The sequence below is a fragment of the Urocitellus parryii genome, chromosome 1 (assembly GCF_045843805.1).
Source record: "Urocitellus parryii isolate mUroPar1 chromosome 1, mUroPar1.hap1, whole genome shotgun sequence".
In the NCBI taxonomy this organism is placed as follows: Eukaryota; Metazoa; Chordata; class Mammalia; order Rodentia; family Sciuridae; genus Urocitellus; species Urocitellus parryii.
Genome location: NC_135531.1, coordinates 92,922,116 through 92,948,423, shown reverse-complemented (window position 1 = coordinate 92,948,423; position 26,308 = coordinate 92,922,116). Strand labels below are relative to the sequence as shown.

The window sequence follows — 26,308 nt, the reverse complement described above, 5'->3', positions numbered from 1 at the left end:
GGGCCGGGATAGGTTGCTGGGTGGGCGGAAGATTTGAATGATCCAGCCTGTGGCTGTTGGTATTTACTCGAGCTAAACCTCCCCCTGCTGCGGAGAGAAGTTGCTAGAACCTGTCCTCATCCTATCGAGTCGAGCGAGAAGCAGAACCCGTAGGTAGTCTGGTTTATTGGCTGTTTTCCTCAGATTTTCCTATCGTTCTCTCGAATCTTCGCTTGCATCCAGTCACTGCCCACTTTCCTTTCTCCTGAAAGTAAGTCTGACTCGACGTAAGCACTAGCGGTTTCTACCACAGGGTCACTGAGACCTGGTTCTTCCGGTAGGGTCTGTTCAGGCCAGAGGTCCGAATGGGCATTATCGCGAGTTAGGAGTCCCGAGTTTCTTCGGGTTAGAAGTATGAAGCTGTGTGGCCCCAAACAAATCAAAGCCCTCTCTTCACCCCATCTTTAAAATCCTCAGATTGCGCCTCCTCGGTAAATTAAAATTTCAACAAAAAGGCCTCGTCAAGTGCGATTTAAACTTAAAACCGAGTTGTGATTCACTCTTCGGAAACCCTCCCATCCCCCTTTGCCAATCCACTGGGCTGGATAGGGTGGAGGGTGTTGGAAAAGCTGAACGGTCTGTGATGTTCTCCTAGCAAGGTGTTTTGTTTTGTCCCCCACCCTCCTCCCATTTGTGAAGATTCAGAGACCATGTCTACAGAACTCTTTTCATCCTCAAAAGAAGAGGGAAGGTCTTGCTCAGGACCCAGTTTTATGTCCAATAAGAGGAAGATGTTACACCTGCTCCTGGAGAGAGACTCTTCCCTTACCATCTGTCCAGGTCTCCCAATGGACAAACTCCTTGGCGATTCTGCAAATCTAAGCATTTTGTCTGGGTAAACCCACTTTTATTTTTATACCTTATCTCCTTTGCTTTACAAACAGGCTTGTTTGTTTAATTATCCTAGCTCAAAGATCAGGATTTAGGTCCCAGCTCCACTGTTGACTGTGTGACCCTTTTGAATCTCAGGCTGCTTTTCTGTGTAAAACTATCTCACTAGGATCTTGTTTTTTTTTTTGTTTTTTTTTTTTGTGGTGTTGTGAATTGAACCCAGGGCTTTGTGCATCGAGGCAAACATTCTACCAGCTGAGCTGTATCCCAGCCCCCTCTCACAGGATCTTGTGAGAATCAAATAATGTAATGACTGGGTAAAGTCTGAAAATATTCTGTTATGAATTGGCTGCTTTATTAGCATTAATATTAATGTTATTGTTCTTGTACTTTAAATTCTGGTCATCTGGGTTCCATCCCTAGCACCACCAAAAACTAAAACAAAACAAAAAAAACAAAAACTGGTCATGATGTTTTTATGCCTCACTAGCAAATAAGGAGAAGTATTCGAAAAGTACTAGAGACTGGAGGAAAAAATCAAATCTATGTATTCATCATAAACTGGGTAGAGGATATGGATTCAAGATTTTACTCAGTTAATAAACTTTGGGCCTCATTAATTTTTTTTTTTAAATCCTGTCTCAATATCTTGGTGAAGAGAAAATGAGACACATGATGGAATAGAGAAAAATTGAGAGATTTTTCTCAAAGAAGTCTGATATTTCCAGAAAGCAATTAGATACTTTTTAGATTTTTGTGATGGTCATTGAGAGGTATTTCAAATGAAGGATCTTTGCCTTTCAAGATATTACAACCTAATGGGAATCTTAATGTACTATTATGTCTCAACAGAGGAACTCCAAAACGTTGCCTTGATCTTACGAATTTCAGCAGTGGGGAGATGTCTGCCACTTACCTTACCACTTCTGCAGACCTTGATGAAACTGGTAGGGAAAAGGGAGGTAAAGGCCTCAAAGGGAAGAATAACTTATCGGAGAAGACAGGGAAGTATGATAGAAATGGAAGATGGTGAAAGTAGGTAGAGAATCTACCTGAAGAATTGGAATTTTGAGAGTAATTAGAGGATTTTTTTTTTTTTTTTGGTTACAGGAAGTACCAGGAATTCAACTCTGGGGTGCTTAACCACTGAACAATTCCCCTAGTGCTTTTTAGTTTTTATTTTGAGACAGGGCCTCACTAAGTTTTTAGGGCCTTGCTAAGTTACTGAGGCTGGTTTTGAAGTTGTAATCTGCCTGAGTCAGCCTCCTGAGTAGCTGGGATTACAGGATTGTGCCATTGCACCTGGCAAGGATTTTTTTTTTTTTTTTTTTTTTTTTAATAAGACTGCACTTTGAATGCCTCTGGGTACATCTGCAGAGACCAAGCAACATCCTCAGCCCTTTTTTGCTTTATTTTAAGGCAGGGCCTCACTAAGTTGCCTGGTCTGGCTTCAAATTTGCAATCCTTCTGCCTTAGCCTCCTGTGTAGCTGGGATTATAGGCATGTGTTACTGTGCCAAGCTTAATTAGAGAGTTTGAGGTGAACAATTAAGCCAATGAGAAAAGAAAAAGAATAACACTAATAGGAACACTAATAAAAACAATAACATTCTACATTTGAAAAAGTTAGATAAAAGGAAATATATTTTATTGACAGATTAGTGGTACAAAAGAAAGTCCAGAAAAGTTTTGTTTCTTGGTTTAATTTCATCAGAGGCAAAGAAATCAGCATAAATAAATACTTTGTCCGTTAATTCTTATGCTTCTATAGGTCTATACCCCAAAAAATGCTTCATTACTCAACCTTTCTAGCATTTCCTCTAATTTTGGATTTCCTGCATAATAACCTTTCTTGTCTACTCATGAATAAGAAAAACTCCATCACTATTTCCGAGGTTTTCTGTTTTGTTTTGTTTGTTTTTTAAAGTTTTTATATTTATAGATGGACAGAATGCCTTTATTTTATTTATTTTTATGTGGTGCTGGGGATCGAACCCAGTGCCTCATGCATGCTAGGCAATTGCTCTGCCACTGAGCTACAGCTACAGCCCCTTTTTTGTTTTTTTGAGTCAAGGTCTTGCTAAGTTGCTGAGGCTGGTCTTGAACTTGTGGTTCTTCTGCCTCAGCCTCCTGAGCTGCAGGGATTACTGGTGTGTGCCACCGCTCTCCCAGCTTTCCTAGTATTTTTTCTTTGAGTAGTTCATGTAAATTTTTAAGTTTCCATGAAATTGTATTTTGTACCCTGGTATTTTGTTCCATATGATGGGTACCAGTTAAGAGCTTTGTGTTCTAGAGTTTAGCCTTTGAAATTAATGTGGCATACTGGTAACAAAGAAAATCAGAGGGGAAAACAGGATGCATGGACAAGAATAATGCCTCTTACTGATTCTTCATATTTGATTTCAGGTCACTTGGATTCTTCAGGGCCTCAGGAAGTACAGTTAGCTAGGATGTAAGTTCTGTTGCTAAATGAACCCCATGCTTAAAATCTTACAGCACTGTTCATAGGGATTTTATCTTATGCAGATTCCACATAGTATGAATTTCACTTTGGGTATAAGTAGGCTTCAAGGCCTAAATGCTGGACTTGAACAACTTTTAAGTTTTCTAGATCTAAATAGTGGTGTTAAATGAAGGCTATTCATTTTAACCATCACACACAATCAGAATTACTTTTTTTTTTTCCCCCACTATGCTGGGGATTGAACTCAGGGCCAAGTGGTAGACAAGTGCTCTACCACTGAGATACCCTGAGCTGAGTCAGAATTATCTTTCAAAAATAAAGGAAAATGGTACATGTGCTTATGAGTTGGCTTCTATTTACATGTGAAAAGTGTAAGTCTTAGTGATTAAAAGTACAAGTTATAGGGTCTAGAATGAGAGTGTCTGGATTCTAGTAGATTGCAATATTACCATCTATAACAGACAACTTTCTTAATTTCAATGGACCCCAGTTTCTTTATACAAAACATGGAAGTAATAATAGCACTTCTCACTGGGGCAGAGCACTTGCCTAGTCCCTGGGTTTGATCCCCATACCTCAGGAAAAGAAAAGAGAGAGGAGGAAATAAAGGTAAGATAAACTTGTGCATCTTTGGTACACCTCTTTAGATGTAGTTATGCCCATGAAATGAGAGCCTTTTCCCTTGGGTCTTACTATTTACCACAGAGAATATGTATTGTTATAGGAAGAGACTTATCTGCTAGGACTAGGGCTAGTTGAAAGAAAGGAAGGAAAAAGTTGGATGCCTCAACCCATTGAATAATTAGAGAATTTGAGGTGTTTGGGGCTTACCTAGTTGTTTGCTTTAATATTCAGGAATCACCACCAGTATGCTATGAAAGGCAGCCCAGTGAGTATCTCTTTTTGGGTTTGTTTCTTGGGGGGGATGCAGAGGGTTTCAAATTAACTCATGGCTCAAGGATGCTGGATGTTCTCAGCAAAAAATGTCTTTTAGGCACAGCTGCTTTGTAGCACTCCCAATGCTTTGGACCATGGCCATAAAAAGAAAGATGCAATGTATAGTTTAACTGCAAATAAAGAAAATGTGAGTATTTAATGGAAATATAGTCACATTATTCTTTATTTATTCATTATTATCATCATTATGATACTGTGCCGCAGTCTGGCTAGACACAAAATCACGAGCCACTCAAGCAGGAACAAACTTTATTATTTGAAAATGCCGCCAATGCCCCTTACGCCCCCACGCAGCCTTCTTCCCGCACACCAGAGGAAGTTCCTCCCCCGGAATTCCTTCCTACTGTACTTCTCCAACCAATGGGAACTCTCCAGGAGTCCCTAGCAGGCTAAGGTGAACAGCAGGCGTCCAATATCCATATGAATGCAAATCTTAACATAATCTTATCATCTCAATGGCTAGCTTTCAACCAAAAATGCCATGCATCATATTACTTGGCTGTGGCTCTTAGCATTTCCCCCCTTCTGTTAAATTAAGCAACAAGCAATGTGGCTAGGGACCGTGCCTGTTGGATTTGTCCAGTTCAACATATGGTTCTTACCCGTCATCGGAAAACTGACCTCTAGGCGTCAGCCTCCTGTCTTAGGTTGATACCACTGCAATTGGGTCATACCCGTCACTGACTACCGGTCCAGCATATAGCCATACCTGTGGATAGGCCTATGCACCAGTGGGGGGGTGAGGTTCTTTGCCTCACCTCTGTTGGCCCCCAAATTTGGCCTTGGTGCCAGTGGGGGGGGGGTGAGGTTCTTTGCCTCACCTCTGTTGGCCCCCAAAATTAGACCATCACTAGTAGAAGGGAGGAGGATACAGAAATGCCACGACACCAAGTCAATTGGTGGCTCTTTAGAAAAAATTGCAACACTGGTGACACATCAGCAAAGATACGCCAGCACTACCATAATTCGATGCATCAACAGATAGAGCACAATGCATACAAGTGATACATAGTCCAGGCAAGTTTTGTAAGCAGTTCAAAGCGGAGGAATCTATCAATATGTCCATTTCCTTCCAAAATAAATCGACTCAGTGATTGAGCATTACTTGTTGAGTTATTAATCATTGATGCATCCGTTTATACAGTTTGTTGTGATTACTATCGAAGAAACTGTAGTTTGGTTTCATCTTGTCTTCACTGGCACTGGGATGAAGATAGGAATTCTGACAATGATGCTAAAAAAAAAAAATTATGTAACATTCCAACAGGTACTAAGAAAACAATTTTTTGAACAATTTACAACATTGCTGAGACTGTCCTTGAATTTGGGATTCTCCTGTCTCAGTCTCCAGATTAGCTGAGATTACAGGCATGCACCACCTTTCCCAGCTCTATATTATTATTTTATTCCTTTGAGAGAAGTAACTTACTGGTTTTGGGAGATCTATAGCTATTTATATCTCAGTATGCTAGACAAGCAAATTATATCACCATAGGTGGAGAAAAATCTTTGTAATTTTTTTTTCCCCTGTTAAAACAAGAATCCTAAATCCAAATCCTCCATAGCAGGAGTTCTTGATTACTCATATTCCGTTGATTACATTAAGGACAAACGTTGTTACCATTGTGTAAAGAATTTATTTCTTAAGCTGGGTATGGTGGTGAATGTTTGCAATATCAGCTACTCATATAACTGAAACAGGAGGACTATAAGTGTGAGGCCAGTCTCAGCAACTCAGTAAGACCCTGTCTTTTTTTTTTTTTTTTAAATATTTATTTATTTATTTATTTTATTGGTGGACACAACATCTTTGTTTGTATGTGGTGCTGAGGATCGAACCCGGGCCGCACGCACGCCAGGCGATCGCGCTACCGCTTGAGCCACATCCCCAAGACCCTGTCTTAAAAGTAAAAAAGAATAACGTTGATAGTGATAACATGCATAACTCGTTCAAAGATTCTTTTCTTTTTAAAATTTTTTTAGTTGTAGATAGACAGAATACCTTTATTTTATTTATTTCTATATGGTGCTGAGGATTGAACCCAGTGCCTCACATGTGCCAGGCAAGTGCTCCAACACTGAGCTATAACCCCAGCCCTCAAAGATTCTTTACATGGAGTTTTATTTATTTGTATAGATATTTATTTACTTGATACTGGGATTGAACCCAGGGTTCTTTACCACTGAGTTACATCCCAGTCCATTTATTTATTTTTTATTTTGAGACAGAGTCTAAGTTGCTGAGACTGGCCTCAAACTTACAATTCTGCCTTGGTTTCCTGAGTCTATGAGATTACAGGCTTGTGCCACTGCATCTGGCTCCATCATCATCATCATCATCATCATCATCATCATCATTATTTTCTAATTTGTGGATTGAGAATTGAACCTAGGGGTTTGCTATGCTAGGCAAGAACTCTAAAATTCTTTTGAGACTAGATCTCCCTAAATTGTCCAGGTGACCTCAAACTGTGATCTTCCTACCTCAGACTCTCAAGTAGCTGAGATTACAAATGAGGGTACTGCACCCAACCACTTTATTTTTAGTGCTAAGGATTGATAATGCTGAGGACTGAACTATGCTAAGAGCATGTTGTATCACTAGCTATATCCCTTTAGTCCCTATTCTGAAGAAGTCATGGTTTTTTCTGTCTAAGCCTTTGACCATCTTTCAGATCCATGTTGAAATTTTCCTATCCTAGATACCTAGTCACTAAAATAATTGTGTAATTAATCCCCTTCCTTTTTTTTTTTTTTTCTAAACTACCTTCCATCCCTTCTCCCAGGGTCACTGTGCATAAAGAGTTGTTGTTTTGTTACACTGACAAAGATATGTTCATGTTTTTGGCTGTTCTATTCAGATTTTTATTGATTTAATACTGTCCTTCTAATCTCCCTTTATAATCAATCACTTTTTTTTTTTTTTTTTTTTTTTGAGATTGAGTCTCACTATGTTGTCCAAGCATGCCTCCTTGGATCAAATGATTCTTGGGCCTCAGCCTCTTGATTACCTGGTACTATAGGTGTATGACACCAGGCCTAGTTTAATCAGTTTTTCCCTGCAATGTGCTGGAGACTGAAATCAGGGCCTTACATGTGCTAGGCAAGCACTATAATACTGAGTTTTACACCCAGACTTTTTTAAAAACTTTTTTGAGACAGGATCTTGCAGAGTTGCCCAGACTAGTCTTGAACTTAATGTCCTTCTGTGTCAGTCTCCCAAGTTGCTGGGATTACAGGTGTGTGCCTATCGTGCCTGGCCTTATAAACACTTTTTGAAATCTTACCATCTTCTTCCCAAGCAGGTTCTCCTCAACTCCTCAATTCTTTTGTTTGTGATGATAAAATTAACATCCTACAAGCAAATCTAGGTGCCAGACATCAAATTCAAACCATTATTTGCATCTTCAGGGTATTTAATGATTACATTTGATGTGTTTCATGAGGGTTATTCATAGTTTGATTAGACAAAATGTTTTTGGCAGGGCCCAATTAGTATGTCTCTTCCTCCAGCCAACATAGTTTTTCTTATGCAGGATAAAAACACTTTTAAGGCCTTGGAGTGGCAGATACCCAGGAACCTGAGGTTTCAAAAAAGATCAGGAGGTCCTTACATGTCTTCCCCTTCTGTGCTGGTGAGTCATTGAATATCATCATTAAGGGTAGGTTGGGGTATTATGAGCTATAGGATAGCAGATTGTGACCCTTGACTTTTTTTAATCTGGCTGTGTGAGACAGGGGTGGACAAGTAAAGTTTGAACAGAGAGGAAAGAGCTATATTTCCTTCAATCATTTTATTTAATTTTTTTTTTTATATTGGGTATTGAACTTTGGGGCATTTTACATTCAAGCTACAACCTCAATCCTTTTAATGTTTTTATTTTGGGATTGGGTCTCGCTAAGTTGCTAAAAGTCTTGTAACATTGCCCAGGCTGACCTCAAACTTGGGACCCTTCTACCTCAGTTGTTATGTACTGCCATGATTGGCTTCTTTTCTTTCCTTTCTTTGAGATAGGGCTTGCTGTGTTTCCCAGGCCGAGTTTGAACTCCTGGGCTCAATCACTCCTACCTCAGCCTCCCAAGTACTGGGTTACAGGCATGAATGACTGAAGGACCATGCCTGGTAACAGTACCTTATTCTTTTTTTTCTTTTTTTTTGATACTGGGGATTGAACCCAGGAGCACTTAACCAATGAGCTACATCCCCAGCCCCCCCCCCTTTTTTTTTTTTGAGACAGGGTCTCATTAAGTTGCTAAGGCTGGCCCCAAACTTGTGATCCTCCTGCCTTAGCCTCCCAAGCCACTGGATTTACAGGCATGTACCACCGCACCTGGATATATTTAGTTTTTTGAAGAACTGCCATACTATTCATAGTGACTGTACCACTTTACATTCCTACCTGTAGTGCATAAGCACCTATTGTCCTTATAATATTCATTTTAATGGGTATAAAGTGGTATCTCCTTTTGATTTACATTTTGATTTATCTGCTAAATATGTTGAGTATCTTTTGGTATGCTGTCAGTCTTCTTTGAAATGTCTATTCAAATCCTATTTGTTTTTGTTGAGTTCTAGGAGTACTTTATATATTCTGATGTTAATTACTCGTTGGATATATGATTTGCAAATATTTTCTCCCATTTTTTGGGTTATCTTTTAATAATATCCTTTGGACTGGGGGTAAAGCTCAGTCTTAGAACGTTTGCCTAGTATTCCCAGGCTCTGAGTTTAAGTCTTACCCAAAAAAAAAAAAAAAAAAATTTAACAAAATGTACATCCTTTAAATAAAGATAATGTCCTTCAATGCATAAAATCTTTTACTTATTTTTTTTAATTTTATTTATTTATTTGACATAGGATTTCTTTAAGAGTGAGAGAGGAGAGAGAGAGAGAGAGAGAGAGAGAATTTTTGATATTTATTTTTAAGCTCACGGCGGACACAACATCTTTGTTGGTATGTGGTGCTGAGGATCGAACCCGGGCCGCACGCATGCCAGGCGAGCGCGCTACCACTTGAGCCACATCCCCAGCCCAATCTTTTACTTATTTACTTTTTTATACTGGGATTGACCAAGGGATACTCTATCACTGAGCTTTATCTACAGCACTTTTTATGTTTTGAGACAGGTTCTATCTAAGTTGTCCAGGCTGGCTTTATACTTATGATCCTCCTGTCTCAGTATCCCAAGTCACTGAAATTACAGGTGTACACCACCACAAATGGATCAGTTAATTTTTTATATGGTGTAAGGTAAAGGTCCTAAATAGGTTTTAATATTGTTGTTATCCTTGACAGGACAATGGAAAGTTTGCAGAAAGTGAAATGAAATATCTGGGCAGTCCCATTACTACAGTTCCAACATTAGATAAAATTCCAAAACTTGAAGACCAGGTAGCAGAGATTTCAAATGTGTTGATGGAATTTTCCCTAGAAGATCAAGAAGGCACTGAGGTATGCTGCTCCCTAATGATATATTTGTGTTTCTTCATTCTTTTTTGGTACTGAAGGTTGAATCCAGGGGTGCTTTACCATACTACAAAGCTACAAAAACCAACCCTTTTTATTTTTTTATTTTGAAATAGGGTCATGCTAAGTTGCTGAGGCAGGCCTTGAACCATGATTCTTCTGCCTCACCCTCTTGAGTTGTCTGGAGTACAGGCCTGTGCCAACATACCCAGCTCTTCATTCTTTCTCTCTCTCTTTTTTTTTTTTTTTTTGGTACCAGGGATTGAACCTGGGAGTGCTAAATTACTGAGTCACATCCTCCAGCACTCGCGTGCGCGGGTACACATGCTGTCACTCTCTCTCTCTCTTTCTCTCTTTTTTTTTCCCCCCAGAGGGTCTTTCTAAGTTGCTTTGGGCCTCACTTCTTGAGGCTGGCTTTGAACTTGGGATCCTCTTGCCTCTGCTTCCTGAGTTGCTGGGATTACAAGTGTGCATCACCATGCCTGGCTTCATTCTTTTTTGCATAAACAACATTGTATGCCTAAAATTTTGCAGTCATTGTACTAAATGTTAGGGCTGCAGAGATCAAGAAGATATAATCTTAAGACAGGTGACTTTGGAGACTGAGGCAGGAAGATCTTAAGTTCAAGGACAGTTTCAGCAATGTAGCAAGACCCTGTCTCAAATAAGAAATAAAAAGGGCTGGGGGTGCAGATCAGTGATAGAACGACTCTGGGTTCAATCTCCTGTAACCCTCCCTAATAATCATAAAATAATAGAAACTAATAGAAGGGAAATTTTATTTTCACAGCAGGGATATTTAGTTAAGAATAGGGTGTTGAACTAAACTGTTCCTAGATTGTGGGGTCTTATATGATAAAGCTGGGAAAGTCCTAGACAAACTGAGATAAAGTTGGTTACTCTAGTTCTGAAGGGTAACATACATGACAAGTAGAAGCAAGAGTGTACCTTGATAAGAGTATGTGGCATGTAGAAAGTTCCCAGTGTTGGAAAGTTCTTTGGGTTTTCAAGGACATGAGAAGCCAATGTGAGTGAGGGGAGATTTGCATGAGTTGGGAAAAAAGAGGTAGTCAGGAGACAGGACATAAAGGGCTTTTTAGACCATGGTGAATGTTTAGATTTTATTCTAAGTACAGTTGGACACTATTGGGGGCGGTATTAAGCAGGAATAGAATATGCTCTGATTTTTGTTTTATGAAGACCATTCTCAATGCTAGATGGGGAATAATGGGTAAAAATTAAGTTGGAAATAGTAAGAGAAGGAAGCTTTGCTATAGTCCTGGCAAGAGTTGGTGGTAAGCTAGGTGTAGTGGTGTTAGTTCCAGCTAATGGAGAGGCTGAGGCAGGAGGATCACCTGAACCCATGAATTCAAGACCAGCCTGACCAACACAGTGAGACCCCATCTCAATAAAAAAAAAAAAAAAAAAAAATTAGCAGGGGCTGAGATTGTAGCTCAGTGGTAGAGTGCTTGCCTAGCATGTGTGAGGCCCTGGGTTTAATCCCCAGCACCACATTAAAAAAACTAAATAAACAATAAAAGTATTGTGCCCATCTAAAACTAAAACTATTTTAAAAAAATGGCAATAGCCTGAACTAAGGTAGAGGCTATAGAGGCAGAGAAATGGATGAATTCAGAATATATTTTAGAGGATAGACTCAACAGAATTTAATAGGTTGGATGCGGGCTGTGCAAGAAGGAGGAGATTAAATATAACTTTAAACATGTTAAGTTTGACAGTTTTTTTAAAAAATATTTTTAGTTTTAGATGGACACAATACCTTTATTTTGTTTATTTAGTTTTATGTGTGCTGAGGATCGAACCCAGAACCTCACACATGTTGGGCAAGCACTCTACCACTGAGCTTCAACCCCTGCCCCAAGTTTGATAGGTTTTGATTCAAAGAGAAAACAGAAGCAATCAGAAGAAAACTACCTTCTTTTCTTGCCAAATATAGCAAATTATCTGCTTTGATACTTACATAATCTGCTATTCTACAGATATCCCTGCTCCTATCTAAAGCTCTCCCTTCGTACCACATCCTATTCATTCTATTTTTGGAGGATATAGTAAGGAGCACACCAACACAATAGAATGCTACTGTCATGGAGCTTACATTCTAGACAAGAGGAAAGAAACATATGTATAAAATGGCAGATGCTAAAAATACTCTGATGGTAAAGCAGGCAAGGAGGAGTATCTGAGCCAGGCATGGTGGCACATGCCTGTAATCCCAGTGGCAGAAGGATCGCGAGTTCAAAGCTAGGCTCAGCGGGGCTGGGGATGTGGCTCAAGCGGTAGCGCGCTCGCCTGGCATGCGTGCGGCCCGGGTTCGATCTCAGCACCACATACAAACAAAGATGTTGTGTCCGCCGAGAACTAAAAAAATAAATAAATAAATAAAATCTTTAAAAAAAAAAAAAAAAAAAAGCTAGGCTCAGCAACTTAGCAAGGCCCTAGGCAACTCAGTGAGACTCTGTCTCTAAATAAAATGTAAAAAAAAAAAAAAGGGCTAGAGATGTGGCTCAGTGGTAAACCACTGCTGGATTCCATCCTTGGTTCAAAAAAAAAAAATAGGAGTATCTTAATTGGGGTTGGCTAGGGCTAGAGTTGATTTTTCAGTATGTTAGATCAGAAAAGACCTCGTAAGAGTGACATTTGAGCAGACACCTGAAGGAGCAAGGGAGCCAAACAAACAAAAACAGGGTGAGTATGGGAGTGAGTTATTTCAGCCAGAAGAAAAAGCAAGTGCACTCTACACTCTATATACCTGAGCTTGGCACATTTGGGAATAGTAAGATCAGTGTGATTGGAGCAAAGTGAACAAGTGGAGAATGGTAGAAAATGTGGGCAAGATAAAATTAGGAGGACAGGTCATGTAGGTCTTTTTAAGTCCTTGCAAAGAATACAGAAATGCTTGAGGCTGTTGGAAGCATCTTTCTACTCTTACTTTATTTTTATTTCCTGTATTAATTTTCCCTTCTTCTAGATTAATAGTTCTCAAGTTTTTTGGTTTTGGGACTCCCTTACGAATTTTTTTTCTCCCCCCACTCCTTTACAGTCTTAAAAATTATTGAGAACCCCTTGCCTTGTATTTGATCTTAGGAGAAAAGCATTAAAAAAATTTTTTTAAAAATATTTTTTAGTTGTAGTTTACACAATACCCTTATTTTATTTATTTATTTTTATGTGGTGCTGAGGATTGAACCCAGGGCCTCAAACATACTAAGTGAGCATTCTACTGCTGAGCCAAAACCCCAGCGCACATTAAATTTTATATATTGAATATGATGTTTACTATAGGTTTCTTGAGATTCCCTTCATCAGGTTGAGGATGTCTCTTTGTATTCCTAATTTGCTGAGAGATTTTTAGCAGGAACAGGTATTTAGATTTTGTCAAAGGCTTTCTCTGCGACTATTGAGACAAACATGAGTTTCCTCTTAATCTGTTAATATTATGAATTACATTGCTTGATATTCAAAGAGTAAAACAATCTTGTGGGATGGGAAAATAATTCAGCTGGTAGAGTGCTTGCCTTGCATGCACTTAGGCCCTGGGTTCAATCTCCAGCACCACAAAAAAAAATAAAAAAAAAATCTTGCAAGCCTGGTGCAGTGTACTATATATATATAGTCTCAGTTCTTTGGGAGATTGAGGCAAGAGGATTACAAGTTTGAGGTCAGCCTAGACAACTTAATGAGACCGTGTCTCAAAATAAAAATTATTTATTTATTTATTTTTAAATTAATTTTTATTTAAGATACCATAAATAGAGGAAACACAATCCATAGCATGCAAGATGTTTGAAATGCATTATGCAATAAAGGATTTGTATATGGAATATATAGAAAGGACACCAAGAAATAATTGAATCTAAAGAACAAATTTTTAAAAAGGGACCAAAAAAAAAAACTTTGAAAGTCTGGCTGGGCACAATTCAGGAGCCACTTGTCAAAAGAAACAAACTTTATTTTCAGAACCACACACCAAACAAAACAGCTCCTCAGGAAAACCTTCAGAGCCCAACTGCAACCACCTGCTTCCCACAAGCCTTTCTCACAACCACCAGCCTCTCCACCTCCCACAATCCTCCTTCTCTTGAGGCCGATTGGCTAGGTCGCGTGAGCGGAGCCAAAAAAGTCCCCCAATGAGCAGCTCTGTGGTCTGAAAGGGCAGGGAAACAGCCCAATGAGCATCACCACAGAGAAGCCAATCAGCTAGATGTTGCTGGGGCCGCTGTGAGCCAGTCATCAGCTGGCAGTCTGAAAGTTTGCTGGGGCCCCTTCGGCTGTGGCTCTCAACAGAAAGGTGCTTCATAAAAGAGGGAAAACGGGCTGAGTTTGTGGCTCAACAGTGGAGCACTTACACATGCGAGTCCCTGGATTCAATCCTCAGCACCACATAAAAATAAAATAAAGATATTGTGTCCACCTAAAGCTAAAAAATAAATATTAAAGAAAATATTTTTTAAAAAAGAGAAACATGGTTATTAGACCTATGGTCATTAGGGAAATGCAATTTAACAACACAATGATATATCACTATACACTTGCTGGGGTATTGAAAACAAGCATGTTGAGGAGGAAAAGGTGCAAGGGGCAACTTGAATCCTCATATTATTGCTGTTGTTTTTAAAATATTTTAAAATATATATTTTAGTTGTTGATAGATAGACCTTTGTTTTATTTATTTATATGTGGTGCTGAAAATTGAACCCAAGTGCACCACTGCTGAGCCACAGCCCTAATGTTGAGTTTTTTTTTTTTTTTTTAAGAGAGAAAGAGAGAGTTTTTAATATTTATTTTTTAGTTTTCGGCGGACACAACATCCTTTTGTTTGTATGTGGTACTGAGGATCGAACCCGGGCTGCACACATGCCAGGCGAGCGCGCTACCGCTTGAGCCACATCCCCAGCCCCTTGAGTTTTTTAATTGGTGCAGTTGCTTTGGAAAACTGACAGTACTCCTATACCTAAGCATTTTATGACCCTGAAATTCATTCTGGATGATAAGCCAGGGGAAAATGAGTGCATATGTCCACCAAAGACATGTACAACTAAATTTATAGAAACTTGATTTATAACAGCTCAAGATAGGAAATGACCTAAGTTTCTATCTAGAGTTAAATGAATAAATATCGAAATAAAATTTAAAAAGGGCTGGCCATGTAATTCAGTGGTAGAACACTAGCCTAGCCTGCATGAGATCCTAGATTCCATCCCCAATACTGCAAAATATAACAAAAAAAAAAACCACTTTGGATTCCTGTAATAACTTTACTAAGTTATGATATATGATATATTATTCTTTTTGTATTTATTTAGTTAAGAATAGGGATTTGTACTTTTTTTTTTTTTTTTTTTTTTTGTACTGGGGATTTAAGTTAGGATCACGATAAGTTGAACTTGAACTTGTAACCTCCTATTTCAGCCTACCAAATAATCTCTCTGCTGGGATTACAGACATGTGCCACTGTACCTGGCCTGATTTGCTAAAATTTCATTGAGAATTTTTGTACTTATGTTCATGAGCTTTATTTCTCTTCAGTGTTTTGTTTTTCTTGTAATATCTTTTGGTGTTAGTATCAGTATAATGCTAGCATCAGTAAACCGTTTGAAAAGAATTTTTTTCAGTTTCCTAGAAGAGTTTTTTTTTTAAATGTTTGGTACAATTCACCAGTAAAGTCAGCTGAGCATTTCTTTGTGAGAATGTTTGCAACAAATTCAATTTCTTATATAAATATGGAACTATTCAGCTTATCTTTTTTTTTGATTGAGTGAATTTGGTTGTTATTGTCTTTTAAGGAATTTGTCTACTTCATTTACATAGTCAAATATATTGGTGTAAAGTTCTTTATAATATTACTTTAATACCCTTTTAGTGTCTTTTTTTATTTTATTTTTTTTTAGTTGTTGATGGACCTTTATTTTATTTATTTGTATGTGGTGCTGAGAATTGAACCCAGTGCCTCATGTATCCAGGCAAGTGCTCTACCACTGAGCCACAACCCCAGCCCCACCCCTCTCAGCTTTTAGTGTCTTTAGAATCCATAGTGATATCTCTCTTTCCTGATATTGGCTATTTGTGTCTTTTATACCTGGTTAAGTCTGCCTGTAGTTTGATCAATATTGATCTTTTCAAAAAAAGAAAAAATCTTTGTTTTCATTGACTTTATCATGTTTTTGTTTCATTGATTTTTTTTTCCTCTTATTTTTGTTTACTTTGAGACTGATTTGATCTTTTTTTTTTTTTTTTTTTTTTTTTGGTTTGCTGAGTCTGAAGCTGAGGTCATCAATTCGAGACCTACCTTTTGAATTATAAACATTCATTGCTTTAGCTGCATCTCACAAATTTGATTATGTTCCATTTTCAATTTGAGTTCAAAATACTTTCCAGTTTCCATTTAGATTTCTTCTTTGACTCATGATTTGTTGGTGTTGTTGTTTGCTTTAAATTTTGTGTTATTAGGAATTAAACCAAGTGCTTTGTACATTGTAGGTGGGTGTTTTCCCACTGAACCACATCCCAGCCCAACCTATGAATTATTTAGAAGCATGTTATTTAGTTTCTTAATATGTTTAATAGGTTATGGTGGGCCATGCCTGTTATCCCAGTGACTTGAGAGACTGATGCAAGAGGATTGTAAGTTCAAGGCCAGCCTCAGCAACTTAGCTAGGCTCTGTCTCAAAATAATGAATAAAAAGAGCTGGGGATGTAGCTCATAGCTCAGTAGTAAAGTGCTCCTGGTTTTAATTTCCAGAACTGCAAAAAAGAAAGAAAGAAAAAAAATAGTTTCTTAATTTTTAAGAAATTTTCCAAGGACTTTTCAGTTAATTTCTAACTTAATTCCAAGAATATACTCGCTAAATTGCCGGGTACAGTGGCGCACACCTATAATCCCAGTGACTCAAGAGGCTGAGGTAGGAGATTCACATGTTCAAAATGTTCTTAGAAATCATCTGGGCATCTTGTTAAAAATGCAGATTTTAATTTAATTAAGTAGATCTGGGGTGCATCTGAAATTCTGCATTCCAAACAAGCTTCCAGGAAATTTTGATGCTACTGGTCTCCAGACACACTTGGAGAAATAAGAACTAAGGGGTCTGATATTCTTTCTCAAACAGGCATCACTGAACAGAAGTTGCCAGGATCACTCACCCTCAATGCCAGAGAATTTGAACAGGGCAAGAATAAGGAAGGTAGTAAAAGTTAAAGACAACTAAATACCAGATAAGTGAAAAAAAAAATATTGTTCTGACCAGCAAGAGTTCAGGATGCTAACATAAAGATCTTCTATCTAATTATCTGCTTTTGTTGCTTTGGCATTGCATTAGTATGTCTTTTTTGAATTCATCCTCATTACTTTTTTCTCTCTTCATTTTTTTCTTTTCTATAACTGCAACCATTTATAAAATATTTGAAAATAAATATCTGTTAGATTATACTTTTAGAAATGATGTCATCATATTATCTTTCCAACCGTCTTTTTTTAAAGATCTGAGAGAATTCAAGGGAACTTGGGTTGGTATGGATACTTATTGCTGTTTTACATGCAGTCTGGCAGAAACAACATCATGTGGCAGATTGCAGATTGGTGTGGTAGAAAGAAACTTCAGAAAAACCTAGTCCTTGTTCCCTATCCTGTTTTTAAAAAAAATTCTAAATTTTTCGTCATTTTATAAATTCAATATGATATAAGAGACTGGGCACCTTGATACATACCTGTCATCCCAGCAGTCTGAGAGACTGAGGCAGGAAGATACAAATTTGAGGCCAGCTTGGGCAATTTAGCAAGACTCTGTCTCAAAGTCAAAAGGACTGGAGATGTTGCTCAGTGGTAAAGCACCACTAGGTTCAATCCCCAGTACTTTAAAAAAAGAAAAAAAGAAAGAAAAAATACAAATAAGCAAAGAGAAGTCAAAGTAAAATACCTATAATCCCACAGGCCAGAAATAGTACTGCCAAAAAAAAAAAAAAGTGGAATTACAAACTACATATTTTCTAACTTACTTAGAAAATATGGGGCTGGGGATGTGGCTCAAGCGGTAGCGCACTCGCCTGGCATGTGAGCGGCCCAGGTTCGATCCTCAGTACCACATACAAACGAAGATGTTGTGTCTGCCAATAACTAAACAATAAATATTTAAAAAAAAAAAGAAAATATGTAGTTTGTAATCATAAATTTATTTCTATGCCTGCAAAATTAATCCACAATATACTTTTTATTATTATTATAAACCCTGTTATTGAATATTTAATTGGATAGTAATTGTACTCTGTTATAAACATGCCAGGATGATCCATTCTTATAGCCAAGTCTTTATACATATTGTTATTTCCTTGGGGAAGCCAGTGAAAGTATGAGATCAAAGGGTATGCATATTGTTAATGAGACTCTAATCTCCCCATCCTCAAGAGTTTTTATGTGTGTGTATTTTTATTTTTATTTTATTTATTTATTTTTGCAGTACATGGGATTGAGTCCAGAGGCACTCTACCACTGAGCTACCTACATTCCTGAACCTTTTTGAGACAAATTTCCAGGGCTAGCCTCGAATTTATACTCCTCCAGCTTCAGCCTCCTGAGTCACTGGGATTATAGGTGTGCACCAGTGCACCTGGCTTCCATCTTCTGGTTTTAAACCTTGAACATGGGGGCTGGGGTTATGGCTCAGTAGTAGAGCACTCGCCTAGCATGTGTGGGGCACTGGGTTCGATCCTCAGCACCACATAAAAATAAAAAATAAAGGCATTGTGTCCAAACATGAAATACTAAATAAAAAAAAAATTAAACCTTGAACATGAAGATTGGAGGAATAAGTAGAAATCTTCTCATTTCAGGGTTTATGTTTAAAGAAGGAGGTCTCTTTCTGTGACACTAATATCACTCAGGTCCTGGAAGAAGATTATAACCAGAGGCCTCTGATCGGTGATTTTTCCAAGGTGAGTTTGGTTATATTCATCATTTATGTGTGTATGTGGGGGTGTGTTTGTACAGGTTTCTTTTTTTTCCTTATGCATGCTTGGCAAGCACACTACCACTGAGTTGTATCGTCAGCCTCTTCCTGTATTTTAGTGAGTTGCTTTGGATTTTAATCTTTTTCTTCTGTTTTCAGAAAATGACAGGTATAATTTTACATGGTCACAAAGTACTCTTTGTTAACTTGAAGGTATGTGCAGGTAGATCTTAGTCTTATGCCTTTCCAGAGAGAAAGTATTTCTTATTTATCTAGGAAAATCCAGAACAGTGGGGAAAGTATGATACTTTTTATCTTTTTTTAAAAAATTCTAATTTGTTATATATGACAGTAGAACGCATTACAATTCATATTATACATATAGAGCACAATTTTTCATATCTCTGGTTGTACTCAAAGTAGAGTCACACCATTCATGTCTTTATACATGTACTTAGGGTAATGATGTCCATCTCATTTCACCGTCTTTCCTATCCCCATTCCCCCTCCCTTTCACTCCCTCCCTTTTGCTCTATCTAGAGTTCATCTAATCGTCCCATGCTCCCCCCCACACTTTTTATCTTCTTATTGTTAAAAATCTTTTTAAAAATTATATTAATAATACTTAGCCAATTCTGAAAAAGTAGAAAATGAAGAACTTGTTCTAAACATTATCAATCAAAATAGTTATTATGTGGTGTATGTTCCCATAGATTTTTTTTCAGTGTAATTACACAAATAACAAATACATTTTTTGTTTTTCTACAAAATTTCTTATGCTATTTTATAATCTATTGAGCTTTCATCCCCAATTTTATATTATATAATGGGATTAAAGATATAGATCAGTGGTAGAGCATTTATCTAGCATGCAGTACGGGTTTGATCCCAGTGCTGCCAAAAAAAGAAAAAAATTACCTTAGGAACATCTTTTCATGTCCACAAAACAGTTTTATTTCATCATTTTTTCATCCTCAGCCATTTTGGATTTTTGGTTTGGTTTTGTTTTTAAGACATGATTCCACTAAATTGTTAAGGGTTTTGCTAAGTTGCTGACATTGGCCTGTAACCTTCTATCCTACCCTCAGCGTCCCAAGTAACTGGGATTACAGGCATATACCACCCATACCAATCCTTTTATCATTTTGAATAGCATACATTATTTAATTTTTTGGCTGATTATAATTTATCATAAGTTTCATCTTGTGGGATATTTAGCTTTATTTAGTTTTATAATTTTTCCTTATAAATGAAGTGTGTGTTTTGTAAAGAAATCTAAAACTTCATACACATCCTTCATTAGTTCCTTGGTATCAGTTCTTAGAAATAAAATTATAGGTACAGTTACACACGTCTGTAATTCCAATGAGTTGGGAGGCTGAGGCAGGAGGATCAGCAACTTAGCAAGGCCCTAAGCAACTTAGTGAGACCTTGTCCCAGAATAAAATACAAAGGGCTGGGGATGTAGCTCAGTGGTTAAGCCCATCTGGGTTCAATTCCCTAGACCAAAAAAAAAAGAAAAGGAATTGCTGCATATACATGTTATAGAGACCATTGATTTTTTAAAGCTTTGGGGTTTTAAGAATCTTTTGAAAGGAGGACAATATATGGGTCTTTGATCTCAGGCTTGGTTGGGGAATACTTGCTGTTATTTCAGCTTTTGGGTATTTCTAGGTATGTGTGCTGCCAGTCGTGTCAGGGAGACACCAGGATCTGAAGTACATCAACCCAGAAACAGTAAGCAGATTTCTGGAGATGGTAACTGGTTGGTTACATAAGCTACCATCTGGTCCATTCTGTTACTAAAATCCGATTTCCATTTGTATTTCTTTCATTGTGTTCATTCACATAGGCTCCTTATTCAATTGAAACTGTATTAAAGTACTCCCTTTTTTGTCCATTTTTCTGATTTTTTTGTTTTAAACAAATGATGCATAAGTATTTTTAAAAAACAGGAAGGAAGGAGGGAGGGATGCAAACACAAAAAGGAAAAAAACACCACTTACCTAGGGTCTCAGATAAAGTAAACATAAACCTTGTCTTTACATATTATAATCCCTTTTATACCTATTAGGATAATTATTAATAGTGTTCTCTTCCCTCCCACCCCCACCCCCAGTACTAGAAATTGAATCCAGTGGTGATCTACTATGAGCTGTATCCCCAGCCCTTTTTTAAATTTTATACTTTGAGATAAAGTCTTACTAAGCTGCCAGGCTGCCCTTGAACATGTGATCCTCTTGCCACAGTCTACTGAGTAGCTGAGATTTCAGGTGTGGGCCACTGTACCCAGCTCATGTTCTCTTTTATTCTCAGAAGTTTCCCAGTATGTACAATAATTATGTGGTCTCTTGACTCATAGTCTTACCAGCAAAGATATAACCACTAGAGATATTTTCTAGATTTAATAATAGTATGTTTTATAAAAATGGGAATTATGCCAAGCATGATGGCACGTGTCTATAGATCCCACCTACTTGGGAGATTAGGGCAAGAGGATCACAAGTTCAAGGCCAGCCTGGGCAACTTAGTGGGACCCTATCTCAATATAAAATTTTAAAAGGGTTGGGTGGTCTAGCTCAATGGTAAGTTCTAGCCTACTATGCACAAACCCCTGGATTTGATTCCAGTACCCCCCCCAAAAAAAGTGTTGGAATTAGAAAGACATCATAATTGTCTCTTTCTTTTCTTTTGAATCTGGGGATTTGAGGTGCTCTACAACTGAGATACATCCCTATGCCTTTTTTTTTTAAAGTATTTTTTTAATATTTATTTTTTAGTTTTCAGCAGGCACAACATCTTTGTTTGTACGTGGTGCTGAGGATCGAACCCGGGCCACATGCATGCCAGGCGAGCGCGCTACTGCTTGAGCCACATCCCCAGCCCCTATGCCTTTTTATTTTTTATTTTGAGACAGGGTTGCTCAGTTGCTGAGGCTGCCCTCAAATTTGTGATCCTCAGGCCTCAGCCTTCCAAATTGCTGGGATGCCACCACACCTGGCATATACAAATTTCTATATCAATAAAAAGATATATATAGTATCATTTTAACTGCTATTTAATATTCTGCTGTATGACATGTATAATTTACTTAACCAACCCCTTATTAAATATTTTTTTAAATATTTTTTTTTGGTGGTAGTTGAATACAATACCTTTATTTTATTTATTTATATGTGAAGCTGAGGATCGAACCCAGGGCCTCATACATGCTAGGCAAGCGCTCTACCAGTGAGCCATAACCTCAACCCCTTATTGAATATTTAACTTATTTCTAATATTTTGATAACGTAAAACAATGTTGTATTGAATATCAAATTGTGCCTCCATCTTTGTGTATTTTTCTATTTCCTTAAGATGTTAGAAGCCAATCATAGTGCACATCTGTAATCCCATCTACTCAAGAGACTCAGAAGCATCACAAATTTGAGGCCAGCCTGGGCAACTCAGCTACACCCTATTTCAAAATAGGAGTTGGGGATGAAGCCTAGTAGTAGAACACCCCAGGTTCAAGTCCCTCCCCCTTCAAAAAAAAATGTTGCAAGAGAAATTCACAGTGTTCTCTCCATTGTGAACCAATTTATACCTCTATAAGTAGCTTAAGTTTCTACCTCTAAGTATGAATTCTTTTTTTCTATGTCTGAAAGACTTGCTTTTTTTTTTTTTCTTCTTCTTCTTTTTTCCCTTCTTTTTTTTCAGGGCCAAGGACCAAATCCAGGACCATGCATATGCTAGGCAAGCAGTCTGCCTCTGGCTAAATCCCCAATCCCAAGGCTTGCTTTTGAAATTTTTATTTACTGAGGATTGAACCCAGGGCCTTATGCAAGCTTTTTTTTTTTTTTAAATAATGGCAGGTGGGGAATTTTTTTCCCCATATCTTGTAAAACTGGTATCTCTAGCTGCTAACTCTGCTACTGTAGAAGTCTTTTGAAATCTCCTAAGAAGCTAATTCCAGCTATTCCTACCTCTAAATGGGTAGCTGCAGTAAGGTCTTCCTTGGTGTCCTGGCAATACTAGCCATTTTAGAGCCTTACAAATGCCACTTCCATTTCATAATCTTTTTTTTTTTTTAAGAGAGAGAATTTTTTTTAATATTTATTTTTTAGTTTTCGGCGGACACAACATCTTTGTTTGTATGTGGTGCTGAGGATCCAACCTGGGCCGCACACATGCCAGGCGAGCGAGCTACCACTTGAGCCACATCCCCAGCCCCCATTTCATAATCTTATGTGGGGTTAGGCTGAACCATGGCCACATTGTACATATGGGTTGACTCTTGTCTGTTTGATTATAGTGGAATCCTGGGTGACTAATGGGAGCATGCACATAAGGAGCAATGTGATTGACACTTCTCTGTCAGAGGGCAATAAGCAGGGTATTCAATCATTGTTTCTATGTAGGTGGCTGCCTTACTGTCTGGAAAATTCCAAGATCTGATTGAGAAGTTTTATATCATTGATTGCCGCTATCCATATGAGTACCTGGGAGGACACATCCAGGTAAGGTTACATTGTGAACATTAGCAGAGATAGGCTAGATATGGGACTTAATTTCTTTCTTTCTTTCTTTCTTTTTTTTGGGGGGGGGAATTGAATGCAGGGGTGCTTAACCACTGAACCATATCCTCATCCTTTTTTATTTTTATTTACTTTAATATTTTTTTAGATGTTGATTAATCTTTATTTTTTTCATTTATTTATATGTAGTGCTGAGAATTGAACCCAGTGCCTCATACATGTAGGCAAGCACTTTACCACTGAGCTACAACCCCAGCCCTAATTTTTCTTGAGACAGGGTCTCTAAGTTGCTTGGGGCCTTACTAAGGTGCTGAGGCTGGCCTCAAACTTGTGATCCTCCTGTCTCAGTCTTCCAAGTCACTGGGATTACAGGAGTGCATCACTGTACCTGGCAAAGATGGGACTTTCTTGAAATGAGTGTGTGGATAAAGAGTCCTGTGAAGTTTAAAACCAAAGCAGAGATTATAGATTTGGAACACTTCCAGGCTGAAATTCTCATTCCTATTTTAATTCTGTATACCTTGAACAACTTACTTTTCTTTTCCCTTCTCAACCGATCTCTTCTATCCACAGACTGAAAACTGTGTATGGACATTCCTTGCAATGATCCCTATACTCCAGGTGATTCAGTTCTATGCGTATTTATTGAGAATCTACTACATACCAAGTTCTAAGCCAGGCCCTGGAGTAGATACAGAGATACACAAAGGTCCCTATTTGAAAGTTCTTTTTGTCTACTTTTTCTGACCTAAGTGTCCCAGGATGCTATACTAGTCATTTCTAGTATTGATACTTTACACAGGCTCTGGAGGGAATACTAATTAAAATTCCTCCTTGGGCTGGGGATGTGGCTCAAGCAGTAGTGCACTCACTCGCCTGGCATGCATGCGGCCCAGGTTTGATCCCCAGCACCACATACAAACAAAGATGTTGTGTCTGCCAAAAACTAAAAAATAAATATTAAAAAAATCTCTCTCTCTCTCTCTCTCTCTCTCTCTCTCTCTCTCTCTCTCTCTCTCTCTCTTTAAAAAAAAATCCTCCTCTATAGGGAGCCTTAAACTTATATAGTCAGAAAGAACTATATAACTTCTTCCTGAAGAAACCCATTGTCCCCTTGGACATCCAGAAAAGAATAATCATCGTGTTTCACTGTGAATTCTCCTCAGAGAGGGGCCCCAGAATGTGAGTGTCTACATGGGATAAGGTGGGCAATAGAAATGGATTTTTTTTCCCCTAATAATGGGAATTGAACCCAGGGGTGCTCTACTGAGCTATATCCCCAACCCTATTTATTTATTTATGAAATAGGGTATCACTGAGTCATGCCATCATGCTTTGAATTTGTGATCCTCCTGCCTCTCCCTCCTGAGTCCCTGAGATTATAGGCATGTTCCATGGCATCCATGTAAAAATGGATGGATCTTGAGGTGGACGTCTCACACCAGTTTAGATGGAGATTGACTGGATGCTCTCCAATACAATTTGAAGAATGTTAGGAAGGTTGAAAATCAAATATGGAACAAGCCAGTCACAATGGTACACTCCTATAATCGAAGCTGCTTGAAAGGCTGAGGCAGGAATATCTCAAGTTCAAGGCCAGCCTTGGCAACTTGGCAAGACCCTGTCTCAAAATAAAAAGAACTTGGGATATAGCCCAATTGTAGAGCTCTGGATTCAGTCCCTAGTGCCACAAAAGAAAAGCAATACAGGGAAAAGGATTGAAAATGAGGCCCCAGAAGAGGAAAGGAAGAAGAGGGGTGATATTTGGACCTTGTTTTTTCAAACACAGAAGGTTTCACTTTGTGTGTGTGTGGTGTTGGTGATTGAACCCATGGTTATATGCATGCCCAGGGGATTCTGACCTTGCTTCTTTCCAACCTACCCACCCCTACAATCTCTGGATTTTTTTCCTAAAGGTGCCGCTCTCTGAGAGAAGAAGACAGAGCTCTGAACCAGTATCCTACCTTGTACTACCCAGAGCTATATATTCTCAAAGGCGGCTACAGAGACTTCTTTCCAGAATATGTGGTAAAGGGTAGGGCACAGGGTGGAAGGCAGACTAAGGGAAGTTAGCTCTAGCATGCAACACACAGAGGCTGCAAAGCCTCTGAGAAAAAACTGTTTCTTTTTAGTCATAGCCAGCAGCAGTATCTCTGTTATACTTAGTAGATAGAGTTCAGGAATCTGGGGAATCCCTTACTCTATTCTCTGCCTTTCAGGAGCTGTGTGAACCCCAGAGCTACTGCCCTATGCATCACCAGGACCACCAGGCTGAGCTGCTGAGGTGTCAAAGCCAGAGCAAAGCTCAGGAAGGAAAGCGGCAACTGAAGGAACAGATTGCTCTCCTATTGAAGGACATGGACCTGTGATAGTGGATGAAGAAGTGGCAGCAAGCCGGGTGCGGGGGCACGTGCCTGTATTCCCAGTGGCTCAGGAGGCTGAGTCAGGAGGATAATGAGTTCAAAGCCAGCCTCAGCAAAAAGCAAGGCACTAAACAACTCAGTGAGATCCTGTCTCTAAATAAAATACAGAAAAAGGCTGAGGATATTGGAAAAGAAAGAAAGAAAGAAATGGCAGTGAGCCTTTTGTGGTGGCGCACACCTGTAATCCCAGTAACTTGGGAGGAGGAGGCAAGAGGATTGCGAGTTCAAAGCCAGCCTCAGCAACTTAGCAAGGACCTAAGCCATTTAGTGAAACCCTGCCTCAAAAATTAAAAAGCTGGGGATTTAGCTCAGTGGTAATGTGCCCCTGAGTTCAATCCCCAATACCAAAAAAAAATGACAGTCGGCTGGGGATGTGGCTCAAGCGGTAGCCCGCTCACCTGGCAGGCGTGCGGCCCGGGTTCGATCAGCACCACATACAAACAAAGATGTTGTATCTGCCGAAAACTAAAAAATAAATATTAAAACACTCTCTCTCCCTCTCTCTCTCTCTCTCTCTTTCTTCTCTTTCTCTCTTTAAAAAAAAAAATGGAAGTGAAGGAGTCACCAAAAGACAGCCTCCTCCTCAGGGTTGCATACTATCTTTCATATGGCTAAGCCCAAGATTGTTAAAAAGATGCCTGCAAACCTCCAGG

At 38.6% G+C, this 26,308-nt stretch overlaps 1 protein-coding gene across 1 annotated transcript; it reads left to right on the top strand.

Moving 5' to 3' along the window:
• Window positions 1-689: 689 nt before the first annotated feature.
• Window positions 690-25,631, top strand: Cdc25c (cell division cycle 25C). The gene is made up of 13 exons (XM_077796451.1): window positions 690-874; window positions 1,723-1,817; window positions 3,276-3,321; window positions 4,189-4,222; window positions 4,328-4,417; window positions 7,827-7,919; window positions 9,600-9,743; window positions 18,600-18,701; window positions 20,390-20,452; window positions 23,116-23,214; window positions 24,281-24,414; window positions 25,149-25,260; window positions 25,452-25,631. The coding sequence occupies exons 1-13, from the start codon at window positions 690-692 to the stop codon at window positions 25,599-25,601; spliced, it is 1,347 nt and encodes a 448-aa protein (XP_077652577.1). The 3' UTR covers window positions 25,602-25,631.
• Window positions 25,632-26,308: the final 677 nt, after the last annotated feature.

Bases quoted from the DNA above. Each gene is read 5' to 3' on its own strand.
- Cdc25c (XM_077796451.1), top strand. From the start codon at position 690: ATGTCTACAGAACTCTTTTCATCCTCAAAAGAAGAGGGAAGGTCTTGC. The intron at 3,322-4,188 runs GTAAGTTCTGTT...TTTAATATTCAG, and splicing joins GAAGTACAGTTAGCTAGGAT to GAATCACCACCAGTATGCTA. The intron at 24,415-25,148 runs GTGAGTGTCTAC...TTTTTCCTAAAG, and splicing joins TCAGAGAGGGGCCCCAGAAT to GTGCCGCTCTCTGAGAGAAG.